General features: G+C 39.0%; 1 protein-coding gene across 2 annotated transcripts in view; it reads left to right on the forward strand.

The window, feature by feature from the left end:
* The first annotated feature begins 1,283 nt into the window (after positions 1-1,283).
* Positions 1,284-27,325, forward strand: part of NSUN6 (NOP2/Sun RNA methyltransferase 6) — a 75,952-nt gene continuing 49,910 nt past the window's right edge. The window contains exons 1-5 of one of the 2 annotated variants that reach the window (XM_059915260.1): positions 1,284-1,771; positions 4,171-4,326; positions 8,605-8,684; positions 23,734-23,843; positions 24,610-24,763. In XM_059915260.1, coding sequence (XP_059771243.1) covers positions 1,697-1,771; positions 4,171-4,326; positions 8,605-8,684; positions 23,734-23,843; positions 24,610-24,763 — 575 coding nt within the window. In that variant the 5' untranslated portion in view covers positions 1,284-1,696. Of the gene's footprint in view, positions 1,772-4,170; positions 4,327-8,604; positions 8,685-23,733; positions 23,844-24,609; positions 24,764-27,325 lie in introns of those variants that run through there. The other variant, XM_059915261.1, reaches the window with a different exon arrangement.

Raw genomic sequence — 27,325 nt, forward strand, 5'->3', positions numbered from 1 at the left:
TAAATGTCCTCAGCACTGTTCACAAGTGCTGAACTAGTGAACTAATGTCCAGCAAATACAAATATATGCTTTATCAGCACTTCCTTTCTCTGGTTTACAGAGCTATCCGTCCATTTATTCATCTACTCCTTCAGTATTTGAGTGCTTCTTACATGGTAGGCACTGGGTCTGCAGCAGCGAGGTAAAGTTTCTACCTTCTCAGAGTTTACAATCTAGTGCCCCTTGTTCCTTCCTCTCCCTTTTCTCCTAGATATCAATTCCAAACATTATTGGTGCTGTGGTCACAATCTTGAGGTTGCAAAAATTCCTTTGGAAATGGCCAGACTCGACATTTTCCTGATTACTTACATATGATTTAGCCACAGAAGAATTCCATAAATTTACTGAAGAAATATGCCGTGGTGGAAAGAGTAGGTATTGGTTTTAGAAGCCAGGTGGCTGCGGTCTTTATCCTGACGTTCTCACTCATTGTGAGAGAGTTATCATACTTCTAAAAACACCTCCGTGTGAGATTTAAAGAGAAAAAGACTTAAGAAAAAACTTCCTTCAGTTCTGTGTTAATGACAACGGTGTGTTTCAAAAAACACTGTCTCGGAGACAGAAGAATTATTTCTAGTTTCCTATTCAATCATAGGAAACTCTGCGACTTTCATTAGGTCCCTTCTCCCTTTGAATCTTTCCTCACCTGTAACACAAAGATTACGCCACAGGTCTCCCGAGCTTTAAAGTAGAAATCAGCTCTGATACAGGGAACCTGTTAGTGTTATTCAACTAATTGTAAAAACTACCTGTGCGTTTTAAAGTTTTACCTGAGCATGTATGGCTATTACAAGACCATTAACCCAGCTTTTAAAAATGTGAATAATGTTGTTTATTCACAACTGAAGTCAGACCAGCAAGCCTAAGAGAGGGAAGGTAATTTCAGAAAATCAAAGGGTGGACGATAGGCCCAAATAAATTCTGGTTTCATTCTTTCTTTGGAAGTCACCTAGCAGGTAACTGATTGACTCCTCACCTTATTCAGGCTAGCACGACTCAACCCTCCCCAATTGGCACCCAGCTCTGCCCGCCCACCTCCGCCCGACAGCTGGGCCTGTTCGCAGGTCCCGGAGGCAGCTCCTCCTCCATCCCCTTAAAGCGCCCGCCCAGGCCCGCTGCACGTGGATGCGCCGCGGGCGGAGCTGGGAAACTCCGGGGACGTGACGTAGCGGCAATCTGCGGCTGCGGATTGGAGGGCAGGGGAAGGAGGGGTGGGCCGCATTGCCGGAAGTGACGCATGACGGAAGCGGCTTTCTGCTGAAAAACAGGGGCCGAGGGAGTGGAGATTAGGCCGCGGTGTTCCCAGCCTGGTTTCCACATCTCTGCCCAGTTCACGGCGGATTCACTCCTCACGGCCTTTTTTTTCTTCTCTGCAACGTGAGTGGCATTGCCTCTCAGTGATTTCCGTGGGCGTCGCTAAAGAAGGCCCTGGGAGGAGAGGAAGCCGCTCCAGACTGGCCACGCTCCAGAAGGCGTGGAAGATTCCTCCGCGTTTCCCATTTTAACTCGGCGTGAGCAGCGCGCTCTTCCCGAGCATCGGTGGTCCCGGCACGTTGTGGGTGGGATTCATTGCCCAGACGCTCCGTGTAATTCAGAGAGAGAAAAACCACCGTTTTCCAGCATTTCTCGTGGAGGAGGAGAACTAAGCGATAGGAAAATGTCTGTTTTCCCTAAAATATCTTTGAGACTTGAGGTTGAAAACTATCTGAAAGCGGGCTTTATGAATGAGGAGGTAGGTCAGATAAACACGTTAGATGCTATTTGCAAAAATTCAAATATGTACACGCTCTAGAGAAACAGAAAAATAATCTAAAAGGCAATCAAATGTTTACAGCCGTTGTTTCTTAGTATTCGGCTTTCCGAATGTAAAATATGCTGATATCTTTCTGCAGGTATTTAATGAATGCTTTCCGAGCTAAGAGGTGTATGGGGTGTATGTTTTAACATTTAGGAATGGGAAAGGAGGGAGGGGGAAAAAGCGGTTGTGTGTCTGGCGGCGGGAATGCACTTAAAGGATTACAAGGGTGAGCAAGACAAGATCCCCGTCTCCGAGAATTTAAGTCCTGTAGAGAAGAAACGCCTGTACTCTTAGAGCGCCTGCCTTGGCCCTCAGGTGGAAGGTTTACTATCATTCAGTGAGTGCTTCTTAAATGCCACCAGTTGTGCTAGATGAACTGCAGACCTTTACATCTCAATCTGCGCAGTCTTTTTTTGGTAGAGATTTCCTCCCCATTTTTTATAGGTGAGAGAACTGAGGGTCCAAAGAGCGACGTTACTGAATCAAATTGACACCGCTGTCACGTAACAGTGTTGAAATGTGAAGGTAAAGAGCTCAGGTCGATTGGGAAAAGGAATGGATTTGGGACCCCAAGCCCCTGGTTTGCATCCCAGGGCTTTGAGGCAGTTACTTCACATCCCTTAACCTTTCTTTCCTTTTCTGTGAAATTTGAGGACGGTTAACAGTAGTAAAATTTCAAGGTGGTTGTTTTAACGTATTAATCGTAAGTGCAAGCACCTGGCATCGCTTTGGCGCCTAATAGGTCCTCCACAAATGTTCCTTCTTTGTGCTGTTGGCCGTGCAGAAGTCCTCAATGAATGTTGATTGTCTTTTATTGCCAAGCCTGTGCTCTCTCCACCTTTCCACCGCCCCTGTAGGCAACTTTGTGTTTTCCAAATCTTTGGTTTTCTATTCGAAGTGAAGCCGCAAAAATGTTACTCATTTTCAGAGATGTTGGCGAAGCCATGACTTCTAGGTTTGATTTCTACATTTTATTTCCAGAGATTACGTCAAGGGGCAGGACAGTACGGAAAGAGAAAATACCTTCTTGATTTCAAAGAACTTATAGTATAAGGAGCGTATTAAGAGAAACAGAGGCAGTCAGCAGTTTTTTTCCCCAGCAGTTTTAAAAATGGTTAACGTTGTTTTATAAAAAAAGATTCAAATGTCTGTCTTTGACACCACTTCTGCCTCAAACCCACTAACTATACGATTTTACGAAAAGAAAAACCATCCCTTTGTAAAAAGTATCAAAGGTAATGGAATATTCAGTTAAAAAACACAAACCTTGAGAGAGTACTAATATTTTTAGGCTAGTGGATTATTAGGCTGGCAAGTGGTTTATGAAGATTCTGTGAGGCAGGGTATAATCAAAGATGACAAAAAATGGGGAAATACGTGTCTCAAAAGCTTTAGTTAATTACAAGGGAACTTGGTCGTTTGAGTCTTTATAACTTTATTTCTGACAGGTATCTTGCTACCTGTCTTTTTTTGGACAATATCTATCTGTTACATTTAATAATACCATATTAAGAAGCTGATGTTATGGGGGCTCTTTGACGGTATCAGTGTTACTTATTCTTCAAATATTGGTGTTTTAAAACGTTACTAACCAATTTGCTCTAGGATACGAGGTTAGCAAGGAGCTAGTTCTACAGAAGTGATATAACAGTTAATGTTTTTAGAAATAAGTAGAATGAAATCCTGAATTTATATGAATAAATGTAGCAGAGATGTTAAAAATGTTAATAATGCTTTGAAGTGAGGCAGTGTTCTTTTAAAAATTAAAAAAAATTTTTTTTTTTTTTTTTGGCTGTGTTGGGTCTGTGTTGCCGCACGCGGGCTTCCTCTAGTTGCGGCGAGCGGGGGCTGCTCTTTGCTGCCGTGCGCGGGCTTCTCACTGCAGTGGCTTCTCTTCTTGCGGAGCACGGACTCTAGGTGCACGGGCTTCAGTAGTTGTGGCTCGCGGGCTCTAGAGCACAGGCTCAGTAGTTGTGGCGCACGGGCTTAGTTGCTCCGCAGCACGTGGGATCTTTCCAGACCAGGGCTTGAACCCGTGTCCCCTGCACTAGCAGGCAGATTCTTAGCCACTGCACCACCAGGGAAGCCCAAGGCAGGGTTTTCTAAGCCCTTTTTGTCTGGTGTTTCACTAGGTGTTTATTAGCATAACCCTGTGAAATATCGCGATTCCCTTAGTGTTTTTAATGTATAAATACAGAAAAGTGAAATGGAACCGAACAATTGCCGAATGATGTTTCATTAGTTGGAACAAATGTATAGACATATAGCCTGCTTAATATTTTTAATTTGTATAATGAAACTGAAACATTAACTTGTTCTTTTCTTCTTTTCAGGTTGTATCTGCTTTAGGTAAAGAAGAAGCAGAAAGGAAGTTTGAAACTCTGTTACATAAGTTGTCCCATCCTCCATCATTCACTACTGTCAGAGTAAATACGCATCTAGCCTCAGTACAACATGTGAAAAATCTGTTATTTGATGAGCTTCAGAAGGTTCGTGCACATTTTTGTCATGTACAGAATTAGATTTCTACAATCTATGTCATGTCACTCCTCACTAATATCATGTGAACGATATACTATTACAAGTTTACAGGTGAGGAAATTGAGGATCACGAATGTTGTTCAAGGTTACGTAGTGAGTGCTCATGCTAGAACTTGAACCTAGTACTTCTGATTCTAAATTAATTTAGTGACTAGATAGGTCACTCAACCCATCCGGGCCTCCGTTGCTTCGTCATTAAAATACATAAGCGGTCCATTCTAACCCTAAATGTCTGTGATGTTGTAATAAGCAGCATATAACGACCATGAGGGCAGATCACATAGCCAAGGTGAGCCCAGAGGTAAGGAGGTGCCTACTGATTACCTGTAGGATTATATTTTTTATTTTAATATAATAATTTAATTAAATATAATAAAAGCAGGAAATTAAATAATGTAAAGATATATTTTAAAGATAAAACAAAGTTTTTTTTGTTCAACCAATAAAATAGTTTTGGCATAATACTCATTTTCTATAAGTGAAAACAGTATTATAAAATGGCATTTTTAAAGTTCCAGGCAGAAAAATAATATTGGAACTTTCTTGTTTATATTGTCTTCTTTGCTTTCAAAAGCTGTACATTTTATAAGTGAAGTAAGTCAGATAGTGAAAGACAAATACTGCATGATATCACTTACATGTGGAATCTAAAAAATACAACTAGTGAATATAACAAAAAAGAAGCAGACTCACAGATACAGAGAACAAACGAGTGGTTACCAGTGGGGTGGGGGGGAGGGGCACTATTGGGGTGGGGAGGGGGAGAGACAAACTGTTGGGTGTAGGACAGGCTCTCAAGGATGTGTTGTACAACATGGGAAATACAGCCAATATTTTGTAGTAACTGTAAATGAAAGGTAACCTTTGAAAATTGTATTAACATTTTTTTTAAACCAGAAAGAAAACCCCAAAGCTGTGCATTTTGTGTTTCATACACTGTGCACTGAAACTTGCCTCCAAAGAAATGTAAGATGGAGGAAACAGTTGCTTGAAGGGGGTACTTCAAGTTGCATTTTGTAGTTATTAAATCTCTTCTAACAAATAACCATGATAGGTGTCAGCAGACCTATTTCTACCTAATTACTGCCTAAATGAAAAGGAAGAGGTAAGCATGCTTAAAAGACTTGCATTTGTATATCAGAGGCTGCGTTATCAGTTTACTCTGGATATAACTTACAGAAATTTTCAGAGAATTTTCACTGGTATTGATTCTTTTTTAAAAATTTTATTGATGTATAGTTGATTTACAAGGTTGTGTTAATTTCTTCTGTACAGCAAAATGACTCAGTTATGCATATAAATATTCTTTTTCATATTCTTTTCCATTATGGTTTATTACAGGATATTGAATATAGTTCCCTGTGTTGTACAAATAGGACCTTGTTGCTTGATTCATTTATTTTTTGTCTTTAATCTCATTACATTTATGGAATGTTTATCATACTCTCTTTAAGAACAATTCTATGAACTTCAAGTTGTGAGGAGATGACCAGGTTATAAGAAGAACCAGCTACGATTTCTGGCTGTATGAGAGCAAAACTTAGTATAATAATTTTAAATAAGACTTGGAGAAAGGTTAATGTGATTTTTAATAAGAGTGGTAATTTTATCGAGAGTAATGGCATTAGGCATAAAATATAAGCAGTTCCTCTAAGCAACTAAGATCATTACTTTTATGTAGTCATGCATGTAGGTTTTCAGCATGAAGGAAACTGTTCTGAGGCCCGTAAGGTGTCCATAACTCAGGCAGATCCAGATTGTTTTCTAGCAAATTATTCCTAGAGCTTAAGATAATCTAGGATCCCACTCTGACGGGAATAGAAGATCTCAGGGGTTGTACCTAAGATCAGGCAGACGAAGTCACTCCGGGCTTTTGAGTCCCTTTCCTGGAAGGTTAAGATAAGACTGAGGAGGTTGGGTCGTGGGCACTAGGTAAGAATCTGGTAGCTTGAGCAGTGCCTGTTTCTAGCAGGAAAAGAGATTTGCAGGAGGTTTTAGATTGTACATCTCCTTTCTTTTGCCATGTCCCAAGCTCATGTGTGTCCTGAAGACATATCCTGAACGGTATATGAGTGGGTGCTTTGTCTCCAAGTATCTCTGTGTCACATATTGAAATTTAATCATTTAAAATTTCATTTGACTGGTGAAGGATGTGGAGAAACTGGAACCTTTATACGTTGCAGGTGGGAAAGTCAAGTGGTTTGGCTTCTTTGGAAGACAGTTTGGTGGTCTCTTAAAAAGTTAAACATAAATTTACTGTACAACCCAGCAATTCCACTCCTAGGTGTCTACCCAAGAGACATGAAAACATGCGTCCATGCAAAGGCTTGGGCATGAACATTAATCGCAGCATTGTTCATAATAACCAAAAGGGAGAAGCTATCCAAATGTCCATTGACTGGTGAATAGAAAAACAAAACGTGGTATGTTGACACAGTGGAACAGTACAGCAATGAACGTGGTGAACTGTTACATGCTACCACTTGGGTGAACCTCAAAAACACTATAGTGAGTGAAAGAAGCCACACACAAGACAGTCTGCATTGTATGATCCTGTTTATATGAGATGTCTCGAAAAGGCAGATTTCTAGAGAAAGAAAGTAGGGTCGTGGTTGCCTGGGGTTGGAGCTGGGAACAGGGATTGACTGCAGACGAGCATTAGGAATCAGTGCGTTGACGGACGGGATCTAAAATTGGAGTCTAGTGATGGTCGCACACTTCTGTAAATTTACTAAGAATCATTGAATTGTGCATTTAAAATGGGTACATTTTATGGTATGTAAATTGACCTCACTAAGGCTGTTTTCAAAAGGGCATGGGGTAGAAACAAACAGAAAAACAAGCAGGTGATATGCTTGGTTTAAAAGAAAGTTTGTGGGGTTTTATGGAAGTTACAGACGTGGGGTTTTATAAAAGTTTTATTTCTGTATCATTTTAACATCTGATAAAAAGGGAGAGAAGGAAAACCTTGCCCTGAGGAGGATTGACCTCTATGTAGACTATTTCTATAGTATAAAGAAATAGTACTTCCAAAGCAAAACAAAAACAAATGGCAAAATTCATTCTCTTCTCCTTGGAAGGATCCATAGTCTGGTTACTGTAAGGTATCAAACAATGAGAGAACATGAGGGAGAGAGGGAAAAAAAAAGGGAGAGAGGTTTGTTTGAATGAGTTTGCCCTTAAGATTTCTTACTATTCTGTTGGATATGGTTAGTTCACAGTATCCTTTGCCTGGAAGAAGCAGAAGGCAGAAGAGCTGTTGACTTGGTAGAAATATAGTTAGATTTCTAAAATCTGAAGAATTTTTTTCCTCTTTCCTTATCAACTTAGAAATAGGTTGATTTGGGAAGTTTTCTGTAGGTAGTGTACGGATACTACAAGGCAGTGCAAATATCTATTATGGTCACGGCTCTTTGGTGTATTATGTGAACATGAGTGAGTTGATAATCCCTAGCCTACACGGCGGAGACTTGTTCTCCAGTGTTTGCGTGTTGCCCTCTGACAGGGTACACAGCCCTTGCTGTCCAGTCCACTCTTCCGCGTGGAGTGCCCAGTTGTCTTCCGCCTGCAGCTGTGGTGTGCTGGTACATCCTGCAAAAGTAACGCTGGTGTGTGGTGTTTGCTGAGTTTTGTGGTGTAAATGCTCCCACTCTGGTCGATTTCAAGCTACCAGCATGACCATGGCGTTGGGGAGAGCTGCACAGAGTTGGCTCCCATGAGACTGGGAGTTGGCCCCAGCACCTATGCCACTGGCCCTGCACTTATTTCCAGTCTGAAGGCCCAGTATGGTAGAGGATACTGAAAATCCTGAGCCTTTGCCAGAAAGCATCATCCAACTGACATGGCATCCAGTGTTGATAATATATAATAAATAGCATTTAATAATCTCAATCTTTAATGTCCTATTCATGCAATTCTGTATTGGATACGTGTTTTCAGAGTAAGTCACTTAAGGTCAACATAGTTCGTGCTTACAAAGTCAAAAATAAGCAAAATTGAGCCTTTTACTTGTAAAGAAGTCAAGATACTTGAGAATCAAATTATAGAGAAAACCTTGCTGTTTTGAAGTCTTTGATTTTTTATAGTATCCCGTGGAATAAAGTGAAAATACCCTAAATCACGCTCATTACCATGCTCTGCTAGGTAATGACACTGAAAAGCTCTGTAATTTGAAGTTTAACCAGTATATTGATTGCTTTGTAATCCTATGTGTTTATTTTTAACAGCAGTTTAATGGATTAAGTTTTCCTATTCTTCAACATCCAGACCTTCAGGATGTCTTACTTATTCCTGTTATTGGACCTAGGTTTGTAACTATTTCATTTTCAAATTGTATTCTTCTAAGTAAAAATGTCACAGGTTCTTTTTTACTGTTTGGTGAAAGTACTAAGTTTCTCCATTATTAGCCGTTTTATTTAGATAGGAATTCACAAACTTGATAAATGCTGACTCTATAGTCTTTCATGGAAAATATTACAAAAGAACACTAGGAATGGGCCCAGGTACCTTGAGAGTAATGCATTGTAGTTGCATTTAGTGCAGTGATTGATTTTTTTTTCTGTGTTATGTCACGTTTCCTTTTTTTTTTTGAACATCTTTATTGGAGTATAATTGCTTTACAATGTTGTGTTAGTTTCTGCTGTGCAGTGGTTGATTTTTTTCATTTCTGTAAGAAAATTATGTTTGTTTACTTGTATATCTTGATTCCACTGCTAAATTAAAACTTTTTTGAGCTACAACAAAAATACAAAGCAACGTTTCCTACTTTCATAATATGTAAAATTTTATTAATTCACAGTTATGTTAAATTACCGTGTTTGTTCTCTGAGTAGAACAGATACTGTGTGTTTGGAAGGGATGTGTTTAAAAATTGAAAAAATAGGCTTTCATGTTATAATGGGAGTTGTATTGAAAATCCCTAATTGTGATAAAAATTTTTTAATACCCCTAAGACTTATAATAAACATAAAAATGCTCATTTTGTTAAAGCTTTAAAGTAATTTAGTGGTCAACAGTAGAGCAGTGGTTTTTGGTTTACCACGCAGTGGAATGTTATATGGCCTTTATTATTATTATTTTTTATATGACCTTTAATGTGGGAGAATTATATGTACAAATAAAAGGTGATGTTCTCGATAAATTAAATACCAAAAGCATGTTGCTCTGTGTAGGAATGTAAGAAATCACATTGCTTTTGCAATTAAAAAACACAACTACAGATTTATATATATTTATTTATATATGGAAAAAAGTCTGGAAGGGTATAACATACCCAACTGTTGACAGGGATTAACTGAGGAAGTTGGATTGGGAGAAACTGGCTAAGAGGAGATTTTCACTTGTAACATTTCTGTCTTATTTTTTTTACTGTAAGCACGTATTACTTCTGCAATTTAAAAAATTGATTTTGTAAACTTTTTTTTTTTTTTTTTTTTGGCTGTGTCGGGTCTTAGTTTTGGCACGCGGGATCTTCGTTGAGGCTTGTGGGATCTTTTGTTGCAGCGTGGGGGCTTCTCTCTAGTTGTGGTGCGTGGGATCTGTAGTTTGCAGCACATGGGCTCTTGTTGAGGTGTGCGAGCTCCGTAGTTGTGCTGCGTGGGCTTAGTTGCCCCACGGCATGTGGGATCTTAGTTCCCCAACGAGGGATTGAAACCGCGTCCCCTGCGTTGGAAGGTGGATTCTTTACCACTGGACCACCAGGCAAGTCCTGATTTTGTAAACTCCTTCTTCTAGCTCATTGTTAAGGGGGAATTTGCATTAGTGAAATGCAGAGATCTTAACTAAGTGTACTATTTGCTGAGTTTTGGTAAATTCATACAACTGTGTAGTGAAGACTCACCCCCATCAAGATATACACCATTTCCATCACCCAGAAAATTCTCTGCATTCTGCCCCCTACCAGGAAACCACTGTTCTGATTTCTTTCATCTCCTAGTTTTAAACCAATTAGTTACTACAGTTGATCACAGTCACAGGTCTTTTGAGACCTGCGATTCATTTCAGAATGTACTGTGGACTCCATAATTTTCCGTAATCCTATATAACACTATTTCATTCTTTTTACTGGCTACGTAATAATCCTTTCATCTGTTCTTTGTAGTGAGCTAAACTACTCATTAAAACATTAGTGGGGACTTCCCTGGTGGTGCAGTGGTTAAGAATCAGCCTGCTAATGGAGGGGACATGTGTTTGAGCCCTGGTCTGGGAAGATCCCACATGCCGCGGAGCAGCTAAGCCTGTGCGCCACAACTACTGCACCTGTGCTCTAGAGCCCGTGCGCCACAACTACTGAAGCCCATGCCCATAGATCCCGTGCGCCACAACAAGAGAAGCCTGAGCACCGCAACAAAGAGTAGCTCCCGCTCACTCCAACTAAAGAAAGCCTGCGCGCAGCAACGAAGACCAAAAACGCAGCCGAAAGTGAATAAAAAGTTAAAAAAAGTTAAAGCGTTAGTGAACTATAAAACACAAATGGTGAGTTACTACAGGAAAGCACTAAGAAATCTTTTAGGATTGTGGATTCATATACCTACCTTTCGTTTCTAAAAGGAACAGTTCGGCTCTTTTTTGCCTTTTAAACTCATCATCACTTTTATTAGGTATCTTTTGACTTTCCACTATGAAAATTGAAGAAATTCTTATGCTTAAATTTGCCCTAAAACCTCCACCAACCAATTTTTATTTACTGTTAGTTTTTTAACATTGTAAAGCCTTGTAACATTTTTATTCTACAAGCATAATTCAAATGAATGCAGTGCTTGCTTGTAGCCCTATTGGCAGTTTATTTCTGAGTTCTTTATCTTAATTGATCTCTTGGTTGATCGAATAGCGTCATTTAGCAGGTCTCCAGCGCCTGCTTCCCTTCTCCCAAGTATGTCTCTTGTATGCTCTGTTTCCTTTCTCGCTTGAGAACTGCATGTTGCCTTTATGTTTAAACAACAACTTATAGGCTGATTATAGTCATTTCAGGTCACATGTTATTTCCCTCAGCCCTTTGTAGACACTGCTTCTACAATCTTATGGCCTCATGTGTTGCTATGAAGAAATCTGAGGCCAAAAAATATTTTCCCCCTTACAACAGAATCTTGATTTTTCACTTGGAGATCTATGGGATTCTTAGGCACTGGACTTTAGAAACTTCGCTGGGATATACCTTATAATAATAATTATTATTATTAATACTTATAATAATTATTATTCTCCTTAGTTTTCATTGAAATGCAATGTAATTTTTAAATTACAAGTCTTCTGGTAGTTCTTTGAATATTTTTCTGTTCCATATTTCTGCCCTCTCTGCTAGGAGGACCCCGGTACTCTGCATGTTGGATGTCCAGTGCAGATGCTCCCTGTTTTGGGACACCCCCAGGCAGCCCAGGGTCTTGTGACGGGCTGGAAGGACTCACGGGACTCAGCGTCTAGTCGGGCTCATGGCGGGGATTTATTACACGAAAGGGGTACAAAAGCAGAATCAGCAGAGGGAGAAGGCATGCGGGGTAAAGTCTGGAGGAAACCAGGCGCAAGCTTCCAGGAGTCTCTCCCCATGCAGCTACCAGGACAGGCTTCATCCCTCCAGCAGTCAGTTGTGACGTGTGTAGAACCATTGTCTATGAGAGGAGCCCATTAGAGACCCAGCACCCAAGGTTTTAGTTGGGTGCTGGTCATCTGGGCGCCCTCTGCCTGGCATGTAACGAAATTCCAGGCTCCCAAAAGGAAAGCAGGTGTTCAGCATAACCACGCTGCTTGGACGAACAGTTTAGGAACAGTAATTCACTCTTATAAGAGGTGGTTTTATATCAGTGCTGGGAACTGTTTGCCAGTCAAGTTTCCAGATGCTGGCCAAGGGCCAACCTTCCAAGCTGGCCTTTCTAAGAATAGCTGTTGCAAGCCTGTTACATTAACTGTTTAATTTCTGAGGATTTACTATCCTTTACTTGCTGAGCTTGGCTAGTTCACTTTTGTTCTTTATTTTTTTAATCTTGTTGTTGTTATTATATCCCTTTTTTAAGGTTCTTTTTAATTTCTTTGAAACTCTAGAGAGTTTATTTGAAATTCTGCGCTTTTTTAGTCTGTACATTTTGTACTGCCTTTTGTTTATTACAACTTTGTTTAGTACTACGGATGTCCCTTGGTATCCATGGGAGATTGGTTCCAGGATACCCACCCCCTCCACCCCAACATACCAATAATCACAGATGCTCGAGTCTCATATAAAATGGTGTAGTGTTTGCATATAACTCATGCACATCCTTCAGTATGCTTTAAATCATTTCTAGATTACTTACAATACTTAATACTATGTACGTAGTTGCCAGTGCACAGCAAATTCAAGTTTTGCTTTTAGGAATTTTCTGGAATTAAAAAAAAATTTTTTTTTCGTCTGCGGTTGGTTGAATCCATGGATGCAGAACCCTGAGGGTAGACAGGGCCATCTGTATCTACACATAGTTCCCAGTTTGAATGAATCCTTGAATGAAAACTTTCACATAGATTCACCTAATTTGCACATCAGGTCAAGTGTATGCCTAGACAACTCATCAGATGTGTCTTTCAGAAACACTTTCACCAGGTCTTTCCTAGTGGCACAACTCTAGTCCTGGTGAGCTGAGCTGAAGAAGACTAAGGCTCCGTGTGAGGGGGTCCAGCTCATAGCTTTTTTGTTGGGGGCTTTACTTTTTGTTTATGCTTAGTGAACTCAGGGGAGGAGTGACAGAGTTGGGTGCACTTTCCCTTCTCTTCCCTTAGCTACTTCTAGGCAGTTTGTCCAGTTTTGTTACAGAAAACACAGATTGTCTGCTTGTGCCAATTTTGTCAGTCCAGATCCTCTTTCATCTTTATCTGCAGGGAACAGGACACTGACAAGACATTCCCAGATTCTCCTTTTTTCTATCTGACCCTCTGGTCCTGGATCTAAGCAGTAGATATTTGTTTAGGCGCCCAGAAGCCTTTCCTTTTCAGAAGCATTCATACCCTGTTGAGGAACTAGGTTTGATCCAAATTTTACTGTGTTAGCTAATTATTCTCAATCATTTGGGCAATAGCTGTTTCTTAGTTTTCTTGCAAATGGAATTTTCTTTCAGATTTTTCTTTCCCCATTTCTGTGGGCTTTAGAAAAAGGAATATATTTATACTTTTACTCTTTGACTAATCTTTTACTAGAAGCTCAACATCATCCAATTATTTAAGATATCAAAACATAGGTTAAACTATTTATAGACAGTAAGCAATTTAAAAAGTAATTTCTCACCATAAAATTCAGATTCCCTCATTTTATTTAACATGCTATTTAATTTACTGATCAAATATATTTTAATGTTAGGAAGGTTTTATCACTGGTAATTAGATTGAACATAAGGTTGTAATGCTGATTTTGATGATATCAATGTCAACTTTATTGAAAAACTTAAAGAGAAAATTGAATGCCAGGCTTCTCTTGATACAAGAGTATTTTTTATTTTTTATCTTTTTATCAAATTATAGTTGATTTACAATGTGTTGTTAGTTTCAGGTGTACAGCAAAGTGATTCAGTTAAATATTCCTTTTCAGATTCTTTTCCCTTATAAGCTATTACAAAATATTGAGTATAGTTCCCTGTGCTATACAGTAGGCCCTTGTTGGTTGTCTGTTTTATATATAGTAGTGTGTATATGTTAATCCCAAACTCCTAATGCATTCTCCCCACTTCCAATACAGGAGTATTTTTTAAAAAAATTTTTATTGGAGTATAGTTGATTTACAATGTTGTGTTAGTTTCTGCTGTACAGCAAAGTGAATCAGGTATACATCTACATATATCCACTCTTTTTTAGATTCTTTTCCCATATAGGTCATTACAGTGTATTGAGTAGAGTTCCCTGTGTATACAGCAGGTTCTTATTAGTTATCTATTTTATATATAGTAGTTTGTGTATGTCAATCCCAATCTCCCAGTTTATCGTTCCTCTCCCCTCCATGACCGTAAGTTTGTTGTCTACATCGATACAAGAGTATTTTTTAAAAAATGTTTATTTTACTATTTATTTTTATTTTTGGCTGTGTGCAATTAAGTACCTTCTTACTATTTTTCCTCCAATCTTTATTACTGTTCAATTGGAAAATCATCTTTCTTTAATGTTGTTGCTTCACTCCTTTATTTAGAAACAGTTCAATAAAAATCAAGCTTTTAGTATTTTTTATGGCCCTACGTCAACTTTTACATTTCCTCGCTAAAATTTCCGTGAAGCTGACGTACACCTTGCCACTTGCATATGCTATCTTACATTTTTATACAATTACTTCTTGTGTTGAGGGATCCCCAAGACCACTCCCTGGCTCTGTGATTCCCTGGGAGGACTCAGAGGACTCAGCATATAATCGTGTGCGTGACTATGATTTAATCAGGGAAAGAATCTGAAGGAAAATCAACAAAACAAAAGGTGCATGGGATGAGGTCTAGGGAAAACCATTTGCAAGCTGTAGGGTCTTTTTCCAGTGGAGTCATACAGGGTGCACTTAAGTCCCTCAGTAAACAAGGATGACAACATATATGTGAGATGTCACCAACCAGGGAAGCTCTAATGAGACACGGCATCCAGGATTTTCATTCAGGGCAGGTTGTGTGGGTACTTCCTGCCTGGTATGTACCCAAATTCCAGCCTCCCAGAATGAGAGTCAGTGTCCACCATAAACCATATTATTTGTTTACAAATACATTGTTACAGACAGTGTAGGCACAGTGAGCTACCCTTATCAGTTAATAGTGGGAACTCCCCTGATTCTAAGTTCCAAAACACTAGCCGAGGACCAGCCTTGTCACCAGGCCTCCCAAAGAAAGGGTAGCAGTTCTGGCCCACTATGTTAAGACTCATCTTTGTGGTCTCCCATTCTCTTCTCGCCATGAAATGGTTTTTCTCATAAAAACTTTCTGATTAACACTACAAGGTTCCATTTCACAAGATATTCTTTGAATTGGTGCTATGTGTGAGACGCAAAGACGTTACAAAGATGGATGAAACATAGTTTCTAAAAGCAGGGAATATTGGTACAAGTCAAACTGCAATAGATGCCATGGTAGGGGTGTGAATTAAATACTGTTAGAGCGTAGAAGAAGAAGGGCTGAGTGCGAAGAAGTGGGTAAAGATTTTCTCCAAATAGATGTTACTTCAGTTGAGCCTTGAAGGTGAGTAAGAATGAGGTGAATGAGGAGATAAAGTAGGTAAGGGTATGCGAGATAGAGAGAAAACATATGCAGAAAGTACAGAGGTGTGAAAATAGATGGTGGTTCACGACAACAGTGATCAGGTTTGGCTAATGAGTTCTCAGAGAGACGGGTGAAAGAAGATGCTGAAGTAGTTAGGAGAGGTAGACTGTGAAATGTGAAGGGCTTTTGCTTTTAAACTAAGGAGTGTTTTGTTTTTTGCATAAAATATAGGAGCCAAATAATTTTTATTACAGTCATGATTTTAGAAATACAATACTGGTAGTAGCATACAGGTATGTTTTCCAAACTGCGTGTAGATCATGACCCATTAGTAGGTTGTGAAATCAATTTAATCGGTTTTTTTTCATATAATGGAGTATTTTGCATTTTTTGTTTAAAAGGAATTACTTTATTTTTATTTTATTTATTTATTTATTTATTTTTGGCTGTGTTGGGTCTTTGTTTCTGTGCGAGGGCTTTCTCTAGTTGTGGCAAGCAGGGGCCGCTCTTCATCGCGGTGCGCGGGCCTCTCACTATCGTGGCCTTTCTTGTTGCGGAGCACAGGCTCCAGATGCGCAGGCTCAGTAGTTGTGGCTCACAGGCCTAGTTGCTCTGCGGCATGTGGGATCTTCCCAGACCAGGGCTCGAACCCGTGTCCCCTGCACTGGCAGGCGGATTCTCAACCACTGCGCCACTAGGGAAGCCCGATTTAATTGGTGTTTTTTTTTTTTTTTTTTAAAACATCTTTATTGGAGTATAATTGCTTTACAATGGTGTGTTAGTTTCTGCTTTATAACAAAGTGAATCAGTTATACATATACATATGTTCCCATATCTCTTCCCTCTTGCATCTCCCTCCCTCCCACCCTCCCTATCCCACCCCTCTAGGTGGTCACAAAGCACCGAGCTGATCTCCCTGTGCTATGGGGCTGCTTCCCACTAGCTATCTATTTTACATTTGGTAGTGTATATATGTCCATGCCACTCTCTCACCCTGTCACATCTCACCCCTCCCCCTCCCCATATCCTCAAGTCCATTCTCTAGTAGATCTGTGTCTTTATTCCCGTCTTGCCACTAGGTTCTTCATGACCTTTTTTTTTTTTTCCCCCTTAGATTCCATGTATATATGTTAGCATACTGTATTTGTTTTTCTCTTTCTGACTTACTTCAGTCTGTATGACAGACTCTAGGCCCATCCACCTCACACAAATAACTCAATTTCATTTCTTTTTATGGCTGAGTAATATTCCATTGTATATATGTGCCACATCTTCTTTATCCATTCATCCGATGATGGACACTTAGGTTGCTTCCATGTCCTGGCTATTGTAAATAGAGCTGCCATGAACATTTTGGTACATGACTCTTTTTGAATTATGGTTTTCTCAGGGTATATGCCCAGTAGTGGGATTGCTGGGTCGTATGGTAGTTCTATTTTTAGTTTTTTAAGGAACCTCCATACTGTTCTCCATAGTGGCTGTATCAATTTACATTCCCACCAACAGTGCAAGAGGGTTCCCTTTTCTCCACACCCTCTCCAGCATTTATTGTTTCTAGATTTTTTGATGCTGGCCATTCTGACCGGTGTGAGATGATATCTCATTGTAGTTTTGATTTGCATTTCTCTAATGATTAATGATGTTGAGCATTCTTTCATGTGTCTGTTGGCAATCTGTATATCTTCCTTGGAGAAATGTCTATTTAGGTCTTCTGCCCATTTTTGGATTGGGTTGTTTGTTTTTTTGTTATTGAGCTGCATGAGCTGCTTGTAAATCTTGGAGATTAATCCTTTGTCAGTTGCTTCATTTGCAAATATTTTCTCCCATTCTGAGGGTTGTCTTTTGGTCTTGTTTATGGTTTCCTTTGCTGTGCAAAAGCTTTTAAGTTTCATGAGGTCCCATTTGTTTATTTTTGTTTTTATTTCCATTTCTCTAGGAGCTGGGTCAAAAAGGATCTTGCTGTGATTTATGTCATAGAGTGTTCTGCCTATGTTTTCCTCTAAGAGTTTGATAGTGTCTGGCCTTACACTTAGGTCTTTAATCCATTTTGAGTTTATTTTTGTGTATGGTGTCAGGGAGTGTTCTAATTTCATACCTTTACATGTACCTGTCCAGTTTTCCCAGCACCACTTATTGAAGAGGCTGTCTTTTCTCCACTGTATATGCTTGCCTCCTTTATCAAAGATAAGGTGACCATATGTGCATGGGTTTATCTCTGGGCTTTCTATCCTGTTCCATTGATCTATATTTCTGTTTCTGTGCCAGTACCAAACTGTCTTGATGACTGTAGCTTTGTAATATAGTCTGAAGTCAGGGAGCCTGATTCCTCCAGCTCCATTTTTCGTTCTCAATATTACTTTGGCTATTCGGGGCCTTTTGTGTTTCCATACAAATTGTGAAATTTTTTGTTCTAGTTCTGTGAAAAATGCCAGTGGTAGTTTGATAGGGATTGCATTGAATCTGTAGATTGCTTTGGGTAGTAGAGTCATTTTCACAATGTTGATTCTTCCAATCCAAGAACATGGTATATCTCTCCATCTATTTGTATCATCTTTAATTTCTTTCATCAGTGTCTTATAATTTTCTACATACAGGTCTTTTGTCTCCTTAGGTAGGTTTATTCCTAGATATTTTATTCTTTTTGTTGCAATGGTAGACGGGAGTGTTTTCTTAATTTCACTTTCAGATTTTTCATCATTAGTGTATAGAAATGCAAGAGATTTCTGTGCATTAATTTTGTATCCTGCTACTTTACCAGATTCATTGATTAGCTCTAGTAGTTTTCTGGTAGCATCTTTAGGATTCTCTATGTTAATTGGTTTTTTATGGGCTTTTTTTTTTTTTTAAAGAAATGGGGTATTTTATAATATATTGGATTGTACATAGTAAGGTATTTCGTGAAATGTTTGCTATAAATGTATGTGTGTGTATACACACGTGTACTGGGATGTGATTTAAGTGCATTTCTTACCCTGGGTTACAGCCCAAAAAGCTTAAACACTTTTTTCAAAAGAAGATGAATTGCAAAACTGGAGCCAAGTTAGGGAACTATTTCAGTCTTTTATTCCCAGCAATACGGTGAACTAGATAACTTGAGGATGTTTCTGCTACATAGGACTAGGAATACTGACTAAAAAATAGGTCATAAAATGCACAGTGGAGTGATTAAGAACGTAAGTGAAAATATTCAGTGGTTAGAATGAAGAGTAACTGAAAACAGAGCAGTAAGTGTGTGAGCTAAGATTAAGGGTTGGGGGATTTGAGGGAGAAAATGCTTGGTCCCCTGAATTTAGGGGCTTTGGTTTTTAAAAAAAATTTAATTAATTAATTTTTGGCTGCATTGGGTCTTTTGTTGCTGCACACAGGCTTTCTCTAGTTGTGGCGAGAGAGGGCTACTCTTCATTGCAGCGCGCGGGCTTCTCATTGTGGTGGCTTCTCTTGTTGTGGAGCATGGGCTCTAGGCACATGGGCTCGGTAGTTGTGGCTCACAGGCTCTAGAGCTTAGGCTCAGTAGTTGTGGCTGGCGGGCTCTAGAGCCACAGGCTCAGTAGTTGCGGCACATGGGCTTAGTTGCTCTGCGGCATGTGGGATCTTCCCGGATCAGGGCTTGAACCCATGTCCCCTGCATTGGCAGGCAGATTCTTAACTACTGTGCCACCAGGGAAGTCCCTGGGTGGGGGCTTTGGTTTTAACAAGAGGATTCTAGTGCTAGGAGGTGAGAAACATCCAGTAGTCAGTACAAGGCAGTAATTAGGAGTTGGATCTCTCTTGCCTTGGAGTTTTTAGCTGGAGGAAAAAAAATCTCTGAGATGCAGAATTCAGAGGTTTCATACCTATAAGGGCTTGGAATTCAAATTCATACCACCCAAGTGGTCTGGAAACCTGCAGTTTGGGAAATTAACATAAAAATTGGATCCTAAGCCAGTTCCTGAGATGCTTGAAACCACTCTGGAGTGGCACCCGTCAGCCCAGGCCATGCACCTTTCTCACAGTTAGAAGCCGCACTAAGAATCAAACCACCACTAGTGAGGACCAGTGTATACAACAAACTGTGAAGGGATTAGATTCCCCCAGAACTGTAGCAAATAGAGCTAACTGGTAGAGACTGTAAAATCAGTCTCCTTGAAATGATAAAAAACAAAGGAAGAATCTAAAACATAAAAGACCCTAAGAGGGAAAAAAAGAATTGAAAAAGAATTTCTAGAAATAAAAATATCATTAAAATTAAAAACTCATTCAATGAGCTAAACTGAAGATTCGACCCAACAGATGAGAGAATTAATGAACTAGAGGATGACTCATAGGAAATTACCCAGAATGCAGCAGATAAAGAAGGTAAAGCAGTTGAAAGTATGAAACTGAGTCATGGAAAAAAGAATGCAAAGGCACTACACGTTTCTAATGAGTCCCAGATGTATAGATTAGAAATAATGGGGAGAGACAGTATTCAAAAATATAATGACAAAGAATTCTCCAGAATTGATGAAAGTCAGATTTAAGAAATACAATGTCTGAAGCCAAAAGTAATGATAAATCCATATCTAGGTACTTCAGAATGGAACTGAAGAACGCCAGAGACATCAGGAGGATCTGAAAGCAATCAAAGATAAAACGTGGACGCTATCTCAGTGATCAGGTTAAGAGGCGATGCACGTCTGATGTCAGGGGATGGGCCCCGAAGACCTGTCAGAGAGTTAGAGGTGGCATCACTTGGTAACTCAGTGAATGTTTGAAGTTTTCGGAAGAAGAGATTTAAGATGATGCCAGGCTTTCCAGTCTGGCTCTTCAGATAGATAACGGCACTTTGTTCAAGGCTGGAGACATAGGAGGATGAAAAGCATTGGGGTGTTACCAAGGATTTGAGGAGTGGGTCAGAGAATCATAACATTGTTCAGGACTTGCTGAGTTTGAAATAACTGTGGGGCATGTATATATAGCTACCTGCAGGTAATCAGTCTGGAAAGACTAATCATTAGAATATGTGGGTTAATAACAAGGTCCTGAAAACATAGGAAGAACCCTCTGACATAAATCATAGCAAGATCTTTTTTGATCCACCTCCTAGAGAAATGGAAATCAAAACAAAAATAAACAAATGGGACCTAATGAAACTTCAAAGCTTTTGCACAGCAAAGGAAACCATAAACAAGATGAAAAGACAACCCTCAGAATGGGAGAAAATATTTGCAAACGAATCAACGGACAAAGGATTAATCTCCAAAATATATAAACAGCTCATGCAGCTCAATATTAAAAAAACAAACAACCCAATCCAAAAATGGGCAGAAAAACTAAATAGACATTTCTCCAAAGAAGACATATAAATGGCCAAGAGGCACATGAAAAGCTGCTCAACATCACTAATTATTAGAAAAATGCAAATCAGGACTACAATGAGGTATCACCTCACACCAGTTAGAATGGGCATCATCAGAAAGTCTACAAACAACAAATGCTGGAGAGAGTGTGAAGAAAAGGGAACCCTCTTGCACTGTTGGTGGGAATGTAAATTGATACAGCCACTATGGAGAACAGTATGGAGGTTCCTTAAAAAACTAAAAATAGAATTACCATACGACCCAGCAATCCCACTACTGGGCATATACCCAGAGAAAACCATAATTCAAAAAGACACATGCACCCCAATGTTCATTGCAGCACTATTTACAATAGTCAGGTTATGGAAGCAACCTAAATGCCCATCGACAGACGAATGGATAGAGAAGTTGTCATACATATGTACAATGGAATATTACTCAGCCATAAAAAAGAACGAAATTGGGTTATTTGTTGAGACATGGTTGGATCTAGAGACTGCCATACAGAGTGAAGTAAGTCAGAAAGAAAAGCAAATATCGTATATTAACGCATGTATGTGGAACCTAGAAAAATGGTACAGATGAACCGGTTTGCAGGGCAGAAATTGAGACACAGATGTAGAGAACAAACGTATGGACACCGAGGGGGGAAAGCGGCGGTGGGGTGGTGGTGGTGGTGTGATGAATTGGGCGATTGGGATTGACGTGTATACACTGATGTGTATAAAATGGATGACTAATAAGAACCTGCTGTATAAAAAAAAAATGTGCTGTGCTGATAAAATGTTTAAAGAAAAATAACAAGGTCCTACTGTATAGCACAGGGAACTATATTCAGTATTCTCTGATAAACCATAATGGAAAAGAATACGTATGTGTATAACTGAATCACTTTGCCATACAGCAGAAATTAGCACAACGTTGTAAATCAAATATACTTCAATAAAATTGAAAAAAAAATATGTGGGTAATTTTTGTGATTATTGAAATGCTGAGATTGCCGAGGTTTAGGATTCAGAGTGAGATGAGCTGCCTGGCATGCTTTAGCACCTGGGGGAATGCACCTCTTCTAGAGACAGCTGGAGAACGGGCAGTGAGAGCGTGGGACCAGGAAGGAGGAGGAAGCTGAGAAGTTTACCGAGGTTTGATCATTTCGAGATCATGGGAAGAACACGCACTTGATTCCCCCAGCAAGGAGTTACGACAGCACGTGTGAAATGTTGCCAACCAGGGAAGCCCGTCAGACATGCAGTGCTCAAGATGTTTGTTTGGGGTAATCACACAGGCACCGCTGACCTTTGAAAAAGGCCGCTCTGAGTGTTGGAAGTGATACCCAGGCTTCGGTGATTTGAGGAATGGATGGGAGGTGAGAAATTGGAGAACACTCAGAAAAGCTGGATAGCAAAGGAAGAGAGAAAGACTTACCTGTGTCTAGTTTGAAATATTAATAGCTTACTGTGCACCAATCTACCACTTGAGAAATATTTTTGAATTCCTCATATGTTGTCTATTTTAGTCTTTGAAGGCGGGGACTTTATTTCTCTTCTCTCCTAATGCTGTTATGAAACAGTATGAAACAGTAATGCTTGTTAAATGATGAATCAGTTTTTTTTTTTTTTTTTCCTTTGGGGGTTGTGATTTTAATCCACATAAAGCTTCATTGGGTGATTAGAATAGAAACACTTGATCATGTCCATTCTAACATGAAATGCATCAGAGCTGGTGATGGCAGATACCAGGCTGAGCCCCAAGGGTTCCCTTTTCCTGTTCTACCCTGTGTGTCATTTCCTGTGACCTCAGTCCTGCCTAATTATTTTTAAATTGAGGTATAGCTGATGTACAATATAAGTTACATGTGTACAGTATAGTGATTCACAATTTTTAAAGGTTATGCTCCATTTATAGTTATAAAATATTGGCTATACCATTGGCTACTTTGCTGAAATAATGCCATTTGCAGCAACATGGATGGACCTAGAGATGATCATACTAAGTGAAGTAAGTGATAAAGAAAGACAAATACCATATGATACCACTTACATGTGGAATCTAAAAAAAAATGATACAAATGAATTTATTTACAAAATGGAAATAGACTTAGAGACATAGAAAACAAATTTATGGTTACCAAAGGGTAAGGGGGTGGGCGAGGGATAAGTCAGGAGTTTGGGATGAACAGATACACACTACTGTATATAAAATAGATAACAACAAGGTCCTACTGGATAGCATAGTGAACTATATTCAGTATCTTGTAATAACCTGTATGGGAAAAGAATCTGAAAAAGAAATATTTATATCTATATATCTATATATATAAAACTGAATCACTTTGCTGTACACCTGAAACTAACTCAACATTGTAAATGAACTATACTTCAATAAAGAAAAAAATATTGGCTATATTCCCTGTATCATATAATAGATCCTTGTAGCTTATTTTATACATAATAGTTTGTACCTATTAATCCCCTACTCCTTTCTTGCCCTTCCCCACTACCCTCTCCCCACTGGTAGCCACTAGTTTGGTCTCTGTATCTGTGGGTCTGCTTCTTTTTTGTTATATTCACTAGTTTGTTGTATCTGATGAAGCAGTTTTTGGTGCCACTTACTATCTTGCAATAGGATCCTCTTTCTATTTTCTTTTTCTCAAGTGTCCATCTTCTTTGTAACTTTTAAAAAAAACTATTTCTTCCGTATTTATCTTTTTTCAGCTTTTTCTCATTTATTCATTAGTGGCATTCCCACGGGACAGTTGAAGACCATCGAGGTTATTAGGGTTCAGATTGAAACACTGAAAAGGTTGATGGGCGCTGGAGGTGTGTATCACTGTTCACTTTCTCTCATCTTGCATCCCTAGGAAGGAGATAAAACAACAGCCCTGTGAAGTTATTGTTGGAGCCCAGTGTGGCAATGCAGTCTCACGAGGAGCCCACGTCTATGTTCCAGGAATCGTGTCAGCCTCAAAATGCGAGTATAACGTTCAGGTTTCTCTGTAGAACAGCCACTAAAATTTATGTGTATCATCAAATGGAGAATTTATTAAATCATCACGCAGGTATATTTCAGATTTACTTTAATAAAGATATTTTCCAAGTTTTGCATTTAGTATAGCCGGTTGAGGGGTATATCTGATAAGGACTAACAAGTGAGGCATCCGTATATGGGTTTTGTGCCCATTTCTTTTATTCCCTTTGAGGACGTGTGCGATGTTTAGAGGATCAGGACTGATGAATAGAGCGTAAGATGTCAGTGAAATTTTGTTTTGTATTTTTTACTCTATTGCCCTAAAACCTCAGGCTGCTGTCCTGTCATTTGTGAGGGGAACATTCGGAACCTGGAATCTTAAATATTGGGATGAATCTCAGTATTCTTAATTTACTCTTTTAGGGAATGTTAGGTTTGGGAAAAATAATTTAAATAGAAGATATCCTTCCTTTTCTCCTCAGCTAAAGACTTCCAGCTGAGGTCAGATGTTTTGAAGACTGTTCTGTATCTTTGTTTTCCTAGGGAAAAAAAAGCATCAATTCGATTTATTGTTGGCAAATGTTTGAAAGTAAAAAGTTGCATTTTCTATTAGGGGTTACAGTGAGGCGGGTTAGTCTGCTTCATGCCCACTACTGATGCCCCTAGGCGTCCCCAGTCTTAAAGCTTGAAGACTTAAAGCTTAAAGAATTTTCACTGTTCTGCCAAAGTACAGATAGATCAGTGTGATATGATTTTCTTCTTTCTCTAGTTATGAAAGGTGGAGATGTTGTTTCCGTGTACTCTGATATTAAAGGCAAATGTAAGAAAGGAGCCAAAGAATTTGATGGAACAAAAATATTTCTTGGAAATGGGATTTCTGAACTAAGCCGCAAAGAGATCTTCAGCAGTCTCCGTGAACTGAAGTATGTCAGCAAATGCCATTTGGGGGAAATAAGCATCCTTTCTGTGGTTCAAAGGAAATGAAAAACAATGTAAAAAATATATCTAGAAAACTTTAATGATCAAAGGGCTTTTTAGTCCAGACATAGATGTGGCTGCCTTAACTCTGTTTTCTATGAATGGAAATATACTTCACTGACCTTAAAAAAAAAAAAAAAAAAATATATATATATATCTAGTTGCATTATATGAATGATTTTTTTTTTTAGTGTAAATTCAACTGGAAAATACTTTTTTAACCCATATTGCCATTTTTGGGGGGGAAATATCCTTTTAGGTAAAAGAGTAAATGCTCAGATTAAGGAGCCTATTGTATATTAAGTTGAAAAGTTTTGTATCTTTGGAAAACATTACTTATCTTGATAAAGGATGAATTAGACCACCTCTCCAGATCTTTTTTTAACAATCTGTGTGAAAAGAAAAGCTTATGGTTTTAATATTAAAAAGAAAAAAAATATTTAACTAAAAAATTTACCAGAAAGCCAGTACTCACATGAATACTTGTGGTCAAAAATTAATGTTTGGACTTATACCGAATTAAAATCCAAGTTATGTTAAAATCATCTCCGGTTGCTACAGGTGCTGAATAAATTAAATCGGTGGACAATCCAGTTTCTTATAATTTTTAAAAATTGAAGTATAGTTGATTTATAATGTGTTAATTTCTGCTGTACAGCAAAGTGACTCAGTTATACATATACATTCTTTTTTATATTCTTTTCCATGATGGTTCATCACAGGATGTTGAATATGGTTCCCTGTGCTATACGGGAGGACCTTGTTGTTTATCCATCCTGTATGTAACAGCTTACATCTGCTCACCCCAAACTCCCAGTCCTTCCCTCCCCAGTCCCCTCCCCCTTGGCAACCACAAGTCTGTTCTCCATGTCTATGAGTCTGTTTCTATTTTGTAGGTAGGTTCATTTGTGTCTTATTTTGCTTAGTGTTTTCAGGCTGTTTTAGGAATCCTGGGGACAGCTCTGTTTCTCCACAGTTGACAGCTGATGGAAACACACTGAAAGCTGTGAATTTATCCTGCTAGGACAGAGCCACATCCCTGATTCCTGGGACAGTTTTTTATATTAAAGCAATTTGGATTTATAGTTGAAATTAATTCTTCTAAAGAAATAGGCTATTCTCTCCACGTAGAGATAGCAGTACTTTCCAAATGGCCAAGAACAAATATTTTCTTCTCCTTGGAGCGCCTTCTGAAGATTATGCATACATCTGCTGTGTTAACCTTTGGGTCTGTAATGGGGAGTTGATAGCTTGACTGCTTCCTTTAGTTCGTTATTAGTGGTACTCGCTTTATTCTCTTATTTGACATGGTGGTTCCAGTAACTGGGTCCACAGATTTCTGAGTACTGTTTTCTTTGTTGGTGGGAGTAGGAGGCAGCCATCTTTTAGGAAACTGTTGAGTTTAAAAAAAAAAATTATTTTTTATTGGAGTACAGTTGATTTACAATGTTGAGTTAGTTTCAGGTGACAGCAAAGTGATTCAGTTATACATATACACGTATCTATTCTTTTCCAGACTTTTTTCCCACATAGGTTATTACAGAGTATTGAGCAGAGTCCCTTGTGCTATGCAGTAGGTCCTTCTTGGTTATCTGTTTTAGACATAGTGGTGGGTGCATGGTAATCCCAACCTTCCAATCTTTCCCTCCCCCACACCTTTCCCCTCTGGTAACCGTAGGGCATTCTCTAAGTCTGTGAGTCTGTTTCTGTTTTGTAAATAAGTTCATTTGTATAATTTTTTTAGATTCCACATAAGAGTGATACATGAAGTTTGTCTTCCTCTGTCTGACGTACTTCACTTAGTATGATAATTTCTAGGTCCATCAATGTTGCTGTAAATGTCATTATTTCATTTTTTTTTAATGGCTGAGTAATATTCCATTGTATATATGTGCCACATCTTCTTTATCCATTCATCTGTCAGTGGACACTTAGGTTGCTTCCATGCCTTGGCTATTGTAAATAGTGCTCCGGTGAACATTGGGGTGCATGTACCTTTTTGAAGAATGAGTTCCTCCAGATACATGCCCAGGAGTGGGATTGCTGGATCGTATGGTGGCTCTATTTTTAGTTTTTTAAGGAACCTCCATACTGTTCTCCATAGTGGTTGCACCAATTTACATTCCCACCAACAGTGCAAGAGGGTTCCCTTTTCACCACACCCTCTCCAGCAGTTATTGTTTGTAGATTTTTTGATGATGGCCATTCTGACTGGTGTGAGGTGGTACCTCATTGTAGTTTTGATTTCTCTAATAATTACTGATGTTGAGCATCTTTTCATGGTCATTGGTATGTTGTCTTTGGAGAAATGTCTGTTTAGATCTTCCCATTTTTTGAATGGGTTGTTTGTTTTTTTGATACAGAGCTGCATGAGCTGTTTGTATATTTTGGAGATTAATCCCTTGTCTGTTGCATCATTTGCAAATATTTTCTCCCATTTTGTGGGTTGTCTTTTCATTTTGTTTATGGTTTCCTTTGCTGTGCAAAAGCTTTTAAGTTTCATTAGG

Source organism: Balaenoptera ricei, chromosome 2 (genome assembly GCF_028023285.1).
Source record: "Balaenoptera ricei isolate mBalRic1 chromosome 2, mBalRic1.hap2, whole genome shotgun sequence".
Taxonomy (NCBI): Eukaryota; Metazoa; Chordata; class Mammalia; order Artiodactyla; family Balaenopteridae; genus Balaenoptera; species Balaenoptera ricei.